Below are 16,657 nucleotides of genomic sequence, written 5' to 3'. Positions count from 1 at the left end.
CTTCACGTGTGGTAGAGAACAATAAACCTGTCTCACAGATAAATGCAAACGTGCAACATTAATCACAGGTGTTATCAAGGCTCAGATAGGTTTGACTAGAAGTGAGATCTTATTTCCCCCGTTTTAAGCAATATTTTTTTTTATCTAACTAAATATATTTATTTAGTTTCTGTGAGTCTTGTATGCTCATTTGCAAAACTGATTTAGCACATGCCCATATGATTTCAGTGGAGATCAGGTGCAAAAATGTATGTAGAAACTAAATGGTGAAGAAATATTGCCTGGAAAAAAAAATGAAGCCATCGGATTATTGAGTTGCCAGTTAAACCATGGTTTACAGTTTAGAATTAGGTCCAGAACCAACTGGCAAAGCAGTCAGAATGGACTGAGAACACCAGCCATATACAGGGAATCTGTAGATAATTTTCATTGTCTTCTTGACTTTGGCCGTTGAACTTACGCTTTCACTCAACATGTTGTACGCTGATCTATACGGCCCCCAGTCTCTAATTGGTGATTAGTTTGTGCTGTCCAGTATGTGGTCATTATCTGCATAACAGTTATTAGGCGTGACCTACTCCAAACTGATGTCCCTAAGTGTAAAAATTGATTGTAGATTTTGAAGACATGCTAGTAACAAGAATGTAAACAATTTCAATGTTATGATTATTATCCGTTACAGCTATTTTTAGAGTATATGGGGTTAAATGTATTCAAATTAAATTTACTTTCAAAGCGAGGGGCTTTCTAATGTGACTCTAGACAATTTAACATGACACTTATGACTCCCATTTGTTCTTTTGTTTCTGTTGGGCAATATGGGACATTACTTGTGATTCGAAGCTTGACACTCTCAACTCTTCCCCAACACTTTGTAATCAGAGTTAACCGTGTTAAAACCCAATTTCAGCTCTTAAACTTTGTTTAGAAACCTGATATTACTATCACCTGTGGCAAAGAGCAGCCACTGCTCCTAAATCAGATTTTGCTGGGACACAGCCACCCTTCTCTGTTAGCAACTGTCTGGTTGCTTCTGCACAAGGGCTTCAGTGAGTAACTGTATGGGGTATAAGTGGGAATATAGCTCTGTGGTCTTTATTGTAGGATGTGCCTCGGTCCTCAGCACTCAATAGCAACAGTAGCAGGTGCGGGGGGCAGTTGTGACAGAAACTCAAAGTCTAAAATATTTACTCTCTGGCTTCGTGCAGAGTAATTCTGCTAACCCCTATAGGAAAGACAACTTAGATTCTTTAAGACTAAAGACAGTTTGTTTACTGTGTGTGTGTTTCTGTGGATTGACTCATGTCCTTGCAATATGCTATCATGGACTTTACCACTGTACTGTACTCCCAGCCCCAACCCTACACAGTTTATTAGCATTTTTTTTCTCATTTTTAAATTCAGAATAATAGTACCTACCTCATAGTATTGTTATTGAAGATGAAATAGTTTAATGCATGCAAAGTGCTTATAATAGCAACTAGTATATATTAAATATTCCCTAAACCTTAGTTATTAGTCAGGTGTGATTGCATAAGTAGTCTAATAAAGTATAATAAAGGCATAGAAGAAGGGAAGGCAGTTGGGTAGAGGGTATTGTAACTCTCAGGGAACCCTACCTGGGAGAAATGGTGAGATCTCTAAACCCAGCATTGGATAGCCACCCGCTCTTTCGTTTTGATCCCTAAACTCTCTTCTGTAGTCAGAGGACCTGAACTCTTCTTAATGCCCTGTGCTCTCTCTACCATGGCTCCACTCGTGCTCTTCCTCTGCCTTGGGTCATTCTTTCATGACTCCCAAGGTGTCTGTGTGTGTGCGTCTGTCTGTCTTTTCTGTCGTGTGCTGTGCATGTGTGCAATGTATGTGTCAATATGTGTATGAATGAGTATGGAAACCAGAGGTTGGCTTCTGGTATCTTTTTAAAAATGGTCTCCACCTTAAAATTCATTTTTAAGAAATTGCATGTATATATTTAATGTCTGTGGAGAGGAGGGAGGGGAGGGGATGTGTGCCACAGTTTGCTTGTGGAGGTCAGAGGACAACTTGGAGGAGTCTGTTCTCTTCTTTGACCATGTAGGTTTTGTGGGTTCCAGGGATGGAATTCAGCCTGTCAGGCTTGGGAGCGAGTGTCTTTCCCACTGACTTATCTTGCTGACTCTCCGCCTTATTTTTTGGGACATGGTCTCATTGAACGTAGTACCTTACAAACTAATTGACTGACTGGCTGACCTGTGAGCCTTGGGGATCTCCTGACATTACACTGTCCCGACCCCTATGGCTACAGATGTATACAAACACATTGATTTAAAAAATTATTTGTGTACATGGGTCTTAGCGCACGCGCGTGCGTGCGCGCGCGCGTGTGTCTGTGTGTGTGTGTCTTAGCATGTGTGGTGTGTTTGTATCTTAGCATGTGGGGGGTGTTGTTGTGGGAGTGAGCATATGTGCCTGGAAAGGGAGCCGAGTGGCAGGTCTTTCGGAGCTGGGGTGAGACCTTTGTGGATGGTTTGGTGTGGGCTGGGGTGCAGACTGTGAGAGAACAAGTATGTGCTTCTAACCACTGGGCTGTCTCCCCAGTCCCACACACAGCTTTTAGTTTGGGTACTGGGGGTCAAATTCAGATCCTCATGCTTGTGTGACAGGCAGTTACTGACTGTGCCATCTCCCCAGCACCCCAAGATATAGCTTAAATCCCTTTCCAATAAGGATCTTTAAAGTTGACTAGATGGCCAGGTGTAGTGGGATTCTAGCATTCAGGCAGGGGCAGGTGACACTCTGTGAGTTTGAGACCAGCTATAAAACTGGGTGCCTAAGTTGAGATTAATTAATCATTTTTTAGGTATCATTATGTAGTAAAGAGATAAGTTCAAATTTGGGTTTTGTGATGTGCCTTGGGTTCTTCTCTGTAAGGGAAATAACCACCAAGATTATTGTTGATTGGGATAGCGCTCTCTCTCTGACTCTCTGCCTCTCTCTCTCTCTCTCTCTCTCTCTCTCTTTTCTCGAGTATCCAGCAGTATAGGTACTCAGTAGACATTAATAGCTCTTCTTTTCTGTCTCTTGAGCCCTAAAACAATCAGATGAATCTAGGTAACTTGGTCTGACTTCAGTTTGCGGACATGAACCATGTTTGCTTCTGTTTGTATCCTTAGCACCCAGCAGAGTACCTGGCTTACAGCAGCTTTTGTTTTTTGTGCACTGAGAGGATAAGATCACAGCTTCTAGATGGCAGCAATGGGCTGAACTCCAGCTCTGGTGTCTAATGTTTAAGATCTTTATTTAAAAATAAGTAAACCAACCTGGCTAGATCTGACTGGTCTAGAGGGTGTTATTCGGTTACAAACAATGTTTAAAATGTGTGTACTCGAGATAAGTAGTGTATTTCATTGGGATTTTATTTGTTTTAATGCTCTTATATCATGGATCTTTCTAAAACAGCAAATAAGATTTATGGTTTGAGATGCTATAGCTGCAAACTCAGATTTTCCTACCACATATTTCTAGATGTGGTTTTGGGTTTTTCTTTTTTTAATTGATTTTATTGAGCTCTACATTTTTCTCTGCTCTGCTCCCTTCCTCTCCCCTCCTCTTCAGCCCTCCCCCATGGGGAGCAAGGTTCCCAAGCTCCCAATTTACTCAGGAGATCTTGCCTTTTTCTACGTCCCATGTAGGTTAGATCCATGTATGTCTCTCTTAGGGTCCTCATTGTTGTCTAAGTTCTCTGGGATTGTGATTTGTGGGCTGGTTTTCTTTGCTTTATGTTTAAAAACCATTTATGAGTGAGTACATATGATAATTGTCTTTCTGGGTCTGGGTTACCTCACTCGTATGATGTTTTTTAGCTCCATCCATTTGCCTGCAAATATCAAGATATCATTATTTTTTGCTGCTGTGTACAAATACATGGAAATTAAACAATGCTCACATGAAGCATCAATGGGTCAAGGAAGAAATAAAGGGAGAAATTAAAGACTTCCTAAAATTCAATGAAAATGATCACATAACATACCCAAATTTATGGGACACAATGAAAGCTGTGTTAAGAGGAAAGTTCATAGCACTAAATGCCTACATAAAGAAGCTGGAAAAAAATCCCACACTAGTGAATTAACAGAACCTTTGAAAACTTTAGAACAAAAAGAAGCAAACTCACCCAAGAGAACTAGATGGCAGAAAATAATCAACTTGAGAGCTGAAATCAACAAAATAGAAACAAAGAAAACAATACAAAGAATCAATGAGACAAAGAATTGGTTCTTCCAGAAAATCAACAAAATAGACAAAAATAGACAAACCTTTATCCAAACTTACCAAAATGCAGAGAGAGAATATACAAATAATTGTTAAACGTAGATAAAGGAAACTTTCTCATTGGTTGTGTGTATGTCTTTTCTTTTTTTCTTCTCTCTCTCTCTCTCTCTCTCTCTCTCTCTCTTTTGTTTTTAGAGACAGGGTTTCTCTGTGTAGCTTTGGAGCCTGTCCTGGAACTCGCACTGTAGACCAGACTGGCCTCGAACTCACAGAGATCCACCTGTCTCTGCCTTCTGAAAGCAGGGATTAAAGGTATGTGCTACTACTGCCCGGCTAAAATGATACATTTTAAAACAATATAGAATTGCAAATCCAAGCTTAACCTAGATCTTAGCAGTTGAATCTTATCCCTTTCCACTTTCCCCACCCATTGTCATTTGCTGTGTCTGTCTAGTCTTTTTACTTCTGTTGTAGATAAGTAGAATATGGAAAGGGTTTAAACCAAATCTTTAGAAGAATTTACACTTGAGCAGATTCAATTTTGTTTTAGTTACATTTCTATTGCTGTGATAAGAGACCATGACTACAATAACATATAAAAGAAATGCTTCTTTTAGGCTTAAATTTCAGAATTAGGGTCCATGATGGCAGAGTGGGAGGTAGCAGGTACCCGAAGCAACATCTGAGGGCAAGCAGGAGATAGACTACACTGGGAATGATCCAAGTCCTTTGAAACCTCAAAGCCAATCCCCAATGACAGACCCCTCTCCAAAGGTCACAGCTCCTCATCCTTCTGGAAGTTCCACTAACTTGGGATCAAGTGTTCAAACATGTGAACCTATGGGGGCCATTCATATTCATACCACCACAAATTTGTTTACCCCCACACACATATCAAAGAAAGGCCCTTGTTGCTGAATTTAGCAGAATAGTTTTGAGATACATAAATATTTTTCACTAATTTTATCTTTATTAATTTTGTTTCTCAGTTTAATGCTATTACTACTTTTAATCCTTGTTCATAATGGAGACTGCATAGAATGTGGAGTGTTGTAGCTTCACTCTCTCAGAGTGAATGAGAGAGTGAGTTGAAAATACTTATATGAATATATTGCATAGAGAATGTTTTATGTAGATTTGCTTTTGGGTTTAAAATACTTAATGTATGTAACAGGATAGTGATTGTCATTTCCTTGAGTATAAAAATAATGTAAATATACTATTTTAACTTTTTAAGATAGTATCTCTTTGTAAGTCAGTTTGATCATTGCAGTGGTAATTTTCAGATCTAACTAAAAGTTGTTACTAAATTGATGGTCTGTCTTAGTAGATGCTATTTAGAATCTGGCAGTAAGTTACTTACCAGATTACAAGCAATAGGCACTCTGATTGTTCGCCCCATTTAGTCCACAGCATCTTCATTTTAAAAGTGACAAAAATTAAGCCTTCCATTAAGGATTACTTGTTATTTATTAGAGCAGCCATGCCCAGTGTACATTCTAGAACCTGTTTATAAGCTTGAGGACACCTGTGGAGAGGCTTGTGGTCAGGATGGTTAACTGGTGTTTGGGTAGTGGAACTCATGTCGCTTGAACATTTCTGAGTTGCTCCTGTCTTTTCATCCTCTCAGGAGAGGAAGTGTCAGAGTGAGCATTGAACTACAGTCACTTTCTAATCCAGTGCACAGAAAGGTTGGTATCTATTTCCTTTTGAAATATGAGCATTTGTGTGATGTAATTATTGTTGTGGTTTTGTTTTGTTTTAAGAAAATGAGAGCTGTACTTACCTATACTTAGTCATCCTATAATCACTAAGGTGGGTTTACCAGGTGGGGCTTATCCATTGTATTCCACATATGCTGACTCTTGCGTTTCCCCAAAGATGAGAAATTCTGCTGTCCAGTTTATGGTAGTGGTGAACTACTTGTTCTCTCCTGGTCTTTTTGCCATTATAATAAAATTATGGAGTTTAAAAAAGATGACTCTTGTTAAATTCATTTTTAAAATTTTTGGGTCGTTTTATAACTGTTGCAAGCATAGGGTGGTGAAATCTAAGCCAGCCGTTTAAATTTAATTATACCATGTATTACTAAATCCAAGAAGAATTAGGGATTGATATAATAATCTGGGTATGCTCTGAGCATTTAAAAAATTAGCTTACTTTACATTTTGATTTAGAGTGTGAATTTGATGTGAACTTCAAAATTGAGTTGAATGTAGTGATACATCCCTGTAATCCCAGTATTCAAGAGGAGGAAGGATTGAGAGTTCTTTGGCATCCAACCTGGGCTATATAACTGATGCCCTATCTTAAAAAAAAAACTTGACAGCACTAAAGATATAGGCCATAGGACTAAGTGTAGCATATGTTTTCTGTGTTGCAACTTTCCCTGAACACATGCAAGCTTGTTGTAGTTAGCAGTAACTGTAGCTTTTGGCTTGCTGTTGGTTTTCAGTAGCATCTGAGGCAACTTTGAAGACGTACTTAAGTAGAGGTTACTGGATCACAAGCTGTTCTGAGGTAGAGTAAACCCCCAGTTTGTTGATTTTCTAGAACAGAGAGTAACATTCTTACGTGTTAATCTTACATATGGTACCTCTTCATTTTTTTTTTTTTTTAGCCTTTTTAATAAATTACTTCAATGTTTCCAATCCCCTAGAGGCTCCTTAGAAATGAGTAGACTTTCTTCAGGTTCTTTGTTAGCCCCTCTTACAAGGTGTGTGGGTTTTCCTTGGGCCAGTGTTCACTGAAGTTGCTCGTTTTTGTGTACCTGCCTGTCAGCTGTGATTTCTGTCACACTTAGAATTTAACAACCTGGCAAGTGTCTTTATGAAAGGAACCCATTTCATTAGAAAAGGAAACAGATGGATTGTCCCTTTAGTGGGCAGCTGGAGTGGGAGGCCTCCTGGGAAGCCCTGGAAACATGTCACCTGATACTCACCGTCTGAGTGACAAAAGCCCCTTCTTTTTCTTGAGTAGATGATTGTCAGTTTTGCTGATTGTGTTTGCTGCTTTTGAAATACCAGACCAGTTAATTTGAGTCTTGCATTGGTGCCAGAGTGCAAAGCTGCTCTCCCCTTCTCTGACCTCGTAGAAGATGCCCTAACTTCCAGCATTTCACCAGCTTCTGCACACCCCATGCAGGTCTTGTGGAGTTGAATGTCTGCCCCTGTTTAACAGACTTACTCTCTCAAGACTAGTAAAATTAAGCAGTGCCAGCAAACAGGACTCTGACATACAACTGATATATTGATGTTGTTGAATAATTTCATTTTTACAAAAGATCTACTGAAAACATTTTTTTAAAAAAGTATTCTTTTCTTTAGGATTTAGTCATCCGTCTGACTGACGATACAGATCCATTTTTTCTGTATAACCTTGTTATATCTGAGGAAGATTTTCAAAGGTGAGTCCTTTATATTTACTGGCCCTATGTATAGTCTAGAAATTACTTCCCGAATTTTATGTGTTTACATTGTTCTTTTTTGAAACATATACCTACCTATTCAGATGGTAAGTTATTCTGGGAATACTGACTGTCTTATAATTGTTGACAGGCTATTTTAAAAGATAAATGTTTTATAGATTATTAGTTTTTATATTATTACATATTAAATAGCTCAGAATTTTGATGTTTTGGCTAAATTTCTCAACTCCCATTAGATAAGGTTGATTCAAATCAAAAGTTCCCTAGTTTAGTTTTTTTTTACTCTTTGCTTTTGCAGCAAATACAGTCTTGTGATGTTTTGGGGATTCGGATTTTAGGGGTAACATTAAATAGTGATGACATTAGTAAATAAAGAATATTTTAGTCCATGAATGATAACTAAAGATAGTAATTAAGTTTCTGAAGAACTGTTTTTCTGTTTTCTGTATAGTTTAAAATTGCAGCAAGGTCTCCTGGTGGACTTCTTAGCTTTTCCACAGAAATTTATAGACCTCCTTCAGCAGTGTACCCAGGAACATGTGAAAGAGACTCCAAGGTGAGACTTGGGAGTGCCATGGTAATAGACCTCTACACAGACTCCTCTTTGAGAGATAATTGATACAAAATTATTTTCCATGTATTACAAATGCCCCCCTTTATTTATTTATTTTTTAAAACTGGGATTAGGGGTCAGTTAAACCCCAAATTTTAAGAAATCTTAACTCGGGGCTGAAGAGATGGCTCAGTGGTTAAAAACACTGGCTGCTCTTCCAGAGGACCAGAATTCAATTCCCAGCACCCACATGACAGATCACAACTGTCTGTGACTCCAGTTTCAGGAGATCCAGCACCCTCATACATACATACATACATGCAGATAAAATACCAATGCACAATAAAATAAAATAAAAAAGAAATCTTGACTAAAATAAGAAATATTTGGGGGCTGGAGAGATGGCTCAGAGGTTAAGAGCACTGACTGCTCTTCCGGAGGTCCTGAGTTCAATTCCCAGAAACCACATGGTGGCTCACAACCATCTGTAATGAGATCTGGTGCCCTCTTCTGGCCTGCAGGCATACATGGAGGCTGAACACTGTGTACATAATAAATAAATCTTTAAAAAACAAAACAAAACAAAAAAAAAGAAATATTTGAACCTTAATTTACATGGTTTGATGCAACTTTTAAAGTTAGCTTAAATAATTGTTTTACCAAGATTTATTTATTAATTTTCGTCTTTTCTTTTTCTTTCTTTTTTTTTCTTTTTTCTTTTTGGTTTTCTGAGAGAGTTTCTCTGTGTGGCCCTGGCTGTCCTGGAACTCACTCTATAGTCAAGTCTGGCCTTGAACTCACAGAGATTCCCCTGCCTTTGCCTTCTTAGTGCTAGAATTAAAGGTGTATGCTACCACTACACAGCCTAAGATTCATTTCTTATTTATGTGTCTCTGTGTGTATGGGGGTCCTTGGAGGCCAGATGGGTATGTCAAATCTCCTAGAGCTGCAGCTCCTAGAGATGTGAGCTCCCCAACCTGGGTGCTAGGAATTGAATTCAGGTCCTTGGAAAGAGCAGCAAGTACTCTTAACTGCTGAGCCGTCTCTCCAGCACCAAGCTAGTTGAACTATTTAATAGCTAGTGATTGCATTTACGTTCATGGTCATGTGCTGCTGACTCCTGATCATGATAAGTTCACCTTGGACTGTTTCTTGGCTTGAACAACTGTTGACTATTGTTTAATATCTTGTTATATTAGAAACTCTGAAGTGTTTTTCTGTAGTAGTTTTTTTTTGTTTTTTGTTTTTTTTTAACAGGGTTTCTCTGTATAGTTCTGGCTGCCCTGGAACTCGCTCTGTAGATCAGACTGGCCTTGAATTTATAGAGATCAACCTGGCTCTGCCTTAAGTGCTGAGATTAAAGGAGTGCACCACAAACTTCTGACTTCCCTCCTCTTTTTTTTAATACAGGGTCTTACTATGAAGTGCTGCCTGTTTTGGAACTTATATTACTGTGTAGACCAGACTGGCCTCCAGTTCACAGAGAGCCTCCTGCCTCTCCTTCTGGTGCTGGGATTAAAGGCTTGCGCCACCTGCCCTCCACTCCCACACACTTTTTTTTATGTTTATTAGGTATAATTCTTCTATAAAGGCCTTTGTCTTGTGAGTCAAGGCTATGTGATCCTTCTGAGAGTTTCCAGGGGAAAGGATAGTCCGTAATTTAAAGGGCAGTTGCCAGAGTAAGGAGCTGGTACTCTGGTCTCCCCTGTGGTATGCTGAGTTTTTGTTTTTAGTTTTTTCTTTCTCTCTGTTTCCTCTTTTGTCCCCTGCTATGAACTCAAGGACTGCTTTCGTTCAGCACCGTCATACTCCTCCTTATCTTTTCCCGTAGCCTCTTACTCATAACCCCTATGATTTTTAATTTCCCTACTTCATGGTCTGAGTCGAAGTCCATGATGCAGCGGCAGGGTTTCACAGTTCTGCGTGCTAGAATGTGGCTTTTCTCTTCCAAGGTTTCTGCTGCAGCTCATTTCTTCAGCGACTCTTTTGGATAACTTGCCAGTATTTTTAAATGTCGTGGAGACAAATCCTTTCAAGCATCTTATTCACCTGTCATTAAAGCTTTTACCTGGAAATGATGTAGAGATAAAGAAATTTCTAGCAGGCTGTCTGAAATGCAGCAAGGTAAGACTTTGAATTTAAGTCACTCTTTTAAACTCTTACCTGAGTACTTTATAAATCGCTGAGGAGCCATATTGTCCTTTCTTTTTTTGTAGTGAATTTTATTGGTTTTCGTTTAGCTACTGCCTATAGCTGTAAGTCTAGAATTAGACCCACAGTAGAGAAACTTAGGGCCCAGAATGTGTACTGCTTTGCTCTGGCCTTAGGCACCTGAATTCCATGTCACCATTGTGTCATTTTGTAGTAGCAGTGTGATGGTTTTTACTCTTTTATTTTTGGCTCTTTTGGGGGGCCCACTATCCAGCTCCCAAATAAATGACATGGAAGCTTATTCTTAGTTATAAATATCCAGCCTTAACTTGGCTTGTTTCTTGCCAGCTTTTCTGAACTTCTATTTCCCCATCTACCTTTTGCCTCTGGACTTTTCCTGTTCTCTTCTGTAAATCTTACTCTTACTCCATGGATTGCTGTAGCTAGATGGCTGACCCCTGATGTCCTCCTCTTTCTCTGGCCACTTCTCTCCCAGATTTCTCCTTCTATATATTCTCTGCCTGCCAGCCCCACCTACCTTTTCTCCTGCCTCACTGTGGCCGTTCAGATCTGTATTAGACCATCAGGTTTTCTAGACAGGCAAAGTATCACATCTTCACAGAGTTAAAAAAATGTAACATAAAAGTAACACATGTTAGCATCCTATACCCAACATCAGCTAGCAAATATGTTTGAAAATAAGTATATGAACATGTTCTGAATATTGTGAAATGCTGCATAAAGTTTGTGGCAGAAGGATGGTGTGGTGTTGCTGCTTAGGAACGAAAAATTCGGGCTGGGTGGCACTGCCACACACTTTTAATTCCAGCGCATGGTAGGCAAAGGCAGGCAGATCTCTGTGAGTTTGAGGGCAGCCTGGTCTATACCGTGAGTTCTAGGACAGCCAAGGCTACACAGAGAAACTTTGTGTAAAGCCCTATCTTGAAAAAACAAAGAAAAAAACAAAGGAAAAAAGATTTCGGTTAAATGGTTAGATCATTGCATAGCTAGTGCTCATGGTATACAAATCATCTGGGGGCTTATGAAAATGCAGGTTCCTTTTAGAAGGCCTGAGTTCTTGCATGTCTAATAGGCTCTTTGCATGATGATGGTGTTGTATTTTGCTGCACTTTGAATAGTTTGGCTATGGATGATTGTATTAAATTGTAAGCTGCATAATTTTATTTTTATAAATAGGAAGAAAAATTATCATTGACTAAATCACTAGACGATGTTACCAGGCAACTGCACATTGCACAAGAGGTAATTCAAGTTTCATTTTGCCTTTGTAAGTCATCCAGATATTGATTCTGAATTCTTTCTTGAATTAAATACAAGCCTTTGTGTATGTTCTTTCAAAGTATGTTGCCATGGAATCTCATCTTTGTCCCATTCCCCTATTAGTTAATTGTCTTAAATGGATGCTTTCTTTTAGATAATCCACCCTGCCATCCCTAACATATGACATATTTTCTAAGTCATCATTAAGTAAGACAATGCTTAGTATCTATCACTTATTCTCTTTCCTTTAAAAATTATTTATTGTATGTGTGCTTCTGTTTGTGTGTAGGCATGTGTGTACCATGGCATGTGAGTGGACAACTTGTGGGAGTTGGGTTTCTCTCTTTCTGCCATAGGTACCAGGAATCAAACTCAGGCCATCAGACTTGGTGGAAGCTCTTGTTGCCCTTGCATTTTATTTATTTGTTTGGCTTAAAATGACTTTTTAGTTTCCATCTTTGTTTCCTTTTTTCCTGTATTGAGATTAGAATTAATCCTTTGATGGGCTTAGCATGGTTTTGGTCTTGGCCACTACACTTTGCCCTTTATCTTTGAAATCTAGGGTGAAAGTACTTGCTAAGCAGCATGGCTGTAGGCAGGAAATACTCCTGTACAACTTGGTTCTGTGGGGAGGACAATGCTAATGTACTTAGGTATAAGAAGTAAACTTAGTTGAGACTTAATAAACCCAGGTTTCTTAAGGTCAGAGGAAAGGATTTGGCCCTGAAGAGCTGGATGAAATTAAAAGTTAGAGGCGGGTTAAACGTCACCTGTCATCTTTTTATTCTTATCTTGTTGTCTTTAAGTTAATCTGTGGGGAAAATGCTAAGTATGCATTGGAAAGCCAAAATTTCCTTTCCAGTGCCCTTGTTTGAAGTGTAGCATATTCAAGAGACTCTCCTATTAATGTGTACTGACCTCTGTTATAGACGTTATCAGAGAGAACGCAAGAATTAGATAAACTGCGGAGTGAATGGGCCTCACACACAGCATCACTGGCAAATAAGCATTCTCAGGAATTAACAAGTGAGAAGGAAAAAGCCTTGCAGGTAAGAACGTTAAAGGTACCTGGAAAATGTCAAAGAGTTATTTCATTAACTATAAAAGTAATAAATGCTTGCCGTAAATTTTTCAAACATCTAACAAGTATGTGAAATTCAAATTGAAAGCTTAGTTTTCAAAGTCTTACTATTCAGAGATTATATAATCATCCTAGGCATTTTATTCTGTGCGACTTCCCAGCCATCAGCCTCACCCTTCCTGGGTGACCTGGTGGTCCTCATTAAGGTCATCATATTGATTCTCAACTCAGTGCAGATTATTTGATATCTTTTTCTAGACTTTTCTCTATGTATATATGAATGGTATGCAATTTACAAATATTTGTTTATAAATTTGTAACAATGTAAGTTATAGCTATACATTTGGGGTTTTATTCCATGCTAATAAAATTTTATTAGATATATTGATTATAACTTTTTAAAAAATCTTAAGATATCATTCTCTATTAATTCAAACATGCCTTTTTAATGCTTCGGCTATTATTCGTCATTCAGATACAACTTAAATTAACTACTTATCAAACTGGTAGACTTTATTTTTTAATACTGGTAGGCTTTTAAATGCTTTGAAATTTTGGTTACTGTGAGCAGTCAGTGAGTTTTCTGTTCACATTGTAATGCCTCCATCCATATAAATAACATGTAGAGCCACACCTTCTAATCCTTGTAAATAATACCACGCCCTATGAGCCTCTGGGAGTCCTTTTCATTCAGATTAACATATGGAGTCATCATTTTTCTGACTTCAGCCATCAGTGCTTGGTTTTATTTGTTCTTCGGTGTATCAGAGGTGCTTTTACTTGTCAAGCTTCAAGCAGGACTCCTAACCTCAGTCTGAAAATGGTGGTCCTGCCTCCAGGACTCTCAGAATCTGGACTTGAGCTTTGTACATGGCGGTAGATAGGGATATATTTTCATCCCTCTACATGTTGATATCCAGTTATGCCAGCACTATTTGTTGAATAAGCTTTCTTTTTTCCAGTTAATACTTTTTGCTTCTTGTCAAAAATCAGTTGTTCGTAGGTGTGTAGATTGATATCCGGGTCTTCGAGTGGATTCCATTGGTCTTCCTGTCTGCTTTTATGTCAATATCAGACTGTTTTCATTAATGTACCTCAATAGTAGAGTTTGAAGTCAGGGATTGTGATGCCTCCAGAAATTTCTTTATTGTACAGGATTGTTTTGGCTATCATGTATCGTTCTTTAGATGTCTGTGAAGAACTTTGATGGGCATAGCATTGAATCTGTAGATTGCTTTTGGTAAGATTTCTGTTTACTGTTCTACTTACCCTAGAGCATGGGAGATCTCATTTTTGGGTATCTCATTTTTGGGTATCTTCTTCAGTTTCTTTCTTCAAAGACTTAAAGTTCTTGTCATACAGGCCTTTCACTTGTTTGGTTAGAGTTACCCCAAGGTATTTTATGTTACTTGTGGCTATTGTGAAGGGTGATGTTTCTCTTGATTTCTTTCTCAGTCCATTTACCATCTGTATAAAGGAGGGCTACTGATTTTTTTGAGTTAATCTTGTATCCTGCTACATTACTGAAGGTGTTTATGAGTTGTAGGAGTTCTCTGGTAGAATTTTTGGGGTCATTTATTTATGCTATCATATCATCAGCAAATAGTGACAGTTTGACTTCTTTTCTGATTTGTACCCCCTTGATCTCCTTTAGTTGTCTTATGACTCTGCTAGAACCTCAAGTACTATATTGAATAGGTATGGGCAGTGGACAGCCTTGTCTTGTTCATGATCCATTGGGATCGCTTTGAGTTTCTCTCTATTTAATTTGATGTTGGCTGTTAGCTTGCTGTATATTGCCTTTATTATGTTTAGCTTTGTTCCTTGTATCCCTGCTCTTAAGACTTATCATGAAGGGATATTTATTTTGTCAAAGGCTTTTGCGGCATCTAATAAGATGATCATGTGGGTTTTTTTTCTTTTAGTTTATTTATATGATGGATTACATTGACAGATTTTTCATATGTTAAACCATCGCTACATCTCTGGAATGAGGCCTACTTGGTCATGGTGGATGATTTTTCTGATGTGGTCTTAGATTCGGTTTGCCAGCTTTTTTTTTGTTTTGTTTTTGAGTGTTTTTGCATCAATGTTCATGAGTAAGATTGGGCTATAATTCTCTTTCTTAGTAGTATCTTTCTGTGGTTTGGATATCAGAGTAACTGTAGCCTTATAAAAAGAGTTTGACAGTGTTCCTTCTGTTTCTATTATGTAAAACAATTTGAGGAGTATTGGTATTAGTTCTTTTAAAGTCTTGTAGAATTCTGTGCTGATTCCCAAAGTGTTGAGTTCAGCTCATGGTCTCCTCCCTGCTCTGGTAATTAAACTTTGGAACATTGAAGCTGGCTGGGGAAAATGACTGGATAGAAAACACTGTTCTATTCATTTACTCCCCAGCCTACAAATGGAAAAAAAAAAAATTCTGTGCTGCTGATACCATCTGGCCCTGGGCTTTTTTTTTTTTGGGTTGGGAGACTTTTGATGACTGTTTCTATTTCTTTAGCAGTTATAGGTCTATTTAATTTGCTTATCTGTTCTTGATTTAATTTTGGTAAGTGATATTTATTCAGAAAATTGTCCATTTTCTTTTATGTTTTCTGATTTTGTGGAGTACAGGTTTTGAAGTATGACTTGAGGATTCTCTGTGTTTTCTCTGTGTCTGCTGTCATTGTCCCCCTTTTCATTTCTGGTTTTGTTAATTTGGTTATTCTTTCTCTGTCCTTTGGTTCGTTTGGATAAAGGTTTGTCTATTTTGTTGATTTTTTTTCGAAAAGCCAACTTTTTGTCTCATTGATTCTTCATATTGTATTGTTTCTGTTTTGTCAATTCCAGCCCTCAATGTTGTTATTTCCTGTTGTCTGTTTATTCGTTAGTGTTGGATTTTTCCATCTTTTTTTTTTTTAAAGATTTATTTATTATGTATACAGTGTTCTGTCTGTATGTGTGCCTACAGACCAGAAGAGGGCACCAGATCTCATTATAGATGGTTGTGAGCCACCATGTGATTGCTGGGAATTGAACTTAGGACCTCTGGAAGAATAATCATTGCTCTTAACCTCTGAGCTACCTCTCCAGCCCTTTTTCCAGCTTCTAAATGTAGACATTTAGTGCTATGAACTTTTCTCTTAACACTGCTTTCATTGTTTCCCATAAGGTTGGGTATGTTGTGCAGTCGTTTTCATTGAATTTTAGGAAGTTTTAATTTCTTTCTTTATTTTTTCCTTGACCCATTGGTGATTTAGGTTCAATTTCCATATGTTTGTGGGCTTTCTGAAATTAGTGTTGCTTTAAGCTATGGTGATCTGATAAGATGTGTGGGGGTTATTCCAATTTTTTGTATCTGTTGAGGTTTGCTTTGTTATCTAGTATGTGGTCAATTTTTGAGAAGGTTCCATGAGGTGCTGAGAAGTTTTTTTTTTTTTTAAATGTTTAAATGGAATATTTTGTAGATGTCTGTTAAGTCCATTTAAGTCATAAAATCTGTTAGTTCCCTTATTTCTCTGTTAAGTTTCTGTCTGGCAGACCTGTCCAGTGGTGAGAGTAGAGTGTTGAAGTCTCCCACTCTTTGTGTGTGGGGCTTAATGTGTGATTTAAGCGTTAGTAAAGTTTCTTTTACATATGAGGGTGCCCTTGCATTTGGGGCATGCATGTTCAATATTGAGATTTCCTCTTGATGATTTTTTTTTGTGTGTGAAAAATATGAAATGTTCTTCTTTGTCTCTTTTGATTGATTTTAGTTTGAAGTCTATTTTGTTAGATATTAGGATAACTATACCAGCTTATTTCTTAGGTCCATGTGATTGGATTTTTTTTTCCCACCCCTTACTCTAAGGTCAAGGTGTGTATCTTGTATGTAACAGAAGGATGAATTCTGTTTTCATATCCAATCTGTTAGCCTGTGTCTTTTGATAAG

The 16,657-nt window shown here is 38.1% G+C and overlaps 1 protein-coding gene and 1 non-coding gene across 2 annotated transcripts in view; both read left to right on the top strand.

Annotated features, from left to right (window-relative positions):
- The window catches only part of Sass6 (SAS-6 centriolar assembly protein), a 36,528-nt gene that overhangs the window by 903 nt on the left and 18,968 nt on the right, over positions 1-16,657 (top strand). Inside the window, exons 2-7 of the mRNA XM_048456981.3 lie at positions 5,882-5,942; positions 7,578-7,657; positions 8,130-8,234; positions 10,184-10,355; positions 11,580-11,645; positions 12,593-12,712. Coding sequence (XP_048312938.1) covers positions 5,882-5,942; positions 7,578-7,657; positions 8,130-8,234; positions 10,184-10,355; positions 11,580-11,645; positions 12,593-12,712 — 604 coding nt within the window. The remainder of the gene's footprint in view (positions 1-5,881; positions 5,943-7,577; positions 7,658-8,129; positions 8,235-10,183; positions 10,356-11,579; positions 11,646-12,592; positions 12,713-16,657) is intronic.
- On the top strand, positions 15,019-15,150 carry LOC125414875 (small nucleolar RNA SNORA36 family). The gene has a single exon (XR_007236431.2). It is a non-coding gene; the product is annotated as a small nucleolar RNA SNORA36 family (small nucleolar RNA).

This window comes from Myodes glareolus, chromosome 17, assembly GCF_982192425.1.
Source record: "Myodes glareolus chromosome 17, mMyoGla1.1, whole genome shotgun sequence".
In the NCBI taxonomy this organism is placed as follows: domain Eukaryota; kingdom Metazoa; phylum Chordata; class Mammalia; order Rodentia; family Cricetidae; genus Myodes; species Myodes glareolus.
The sequence above is the reverse complement of the archived record's forward strand: the minus strand, read 5'-3'. Positions and strand labels throughout refer to the sequence as shown.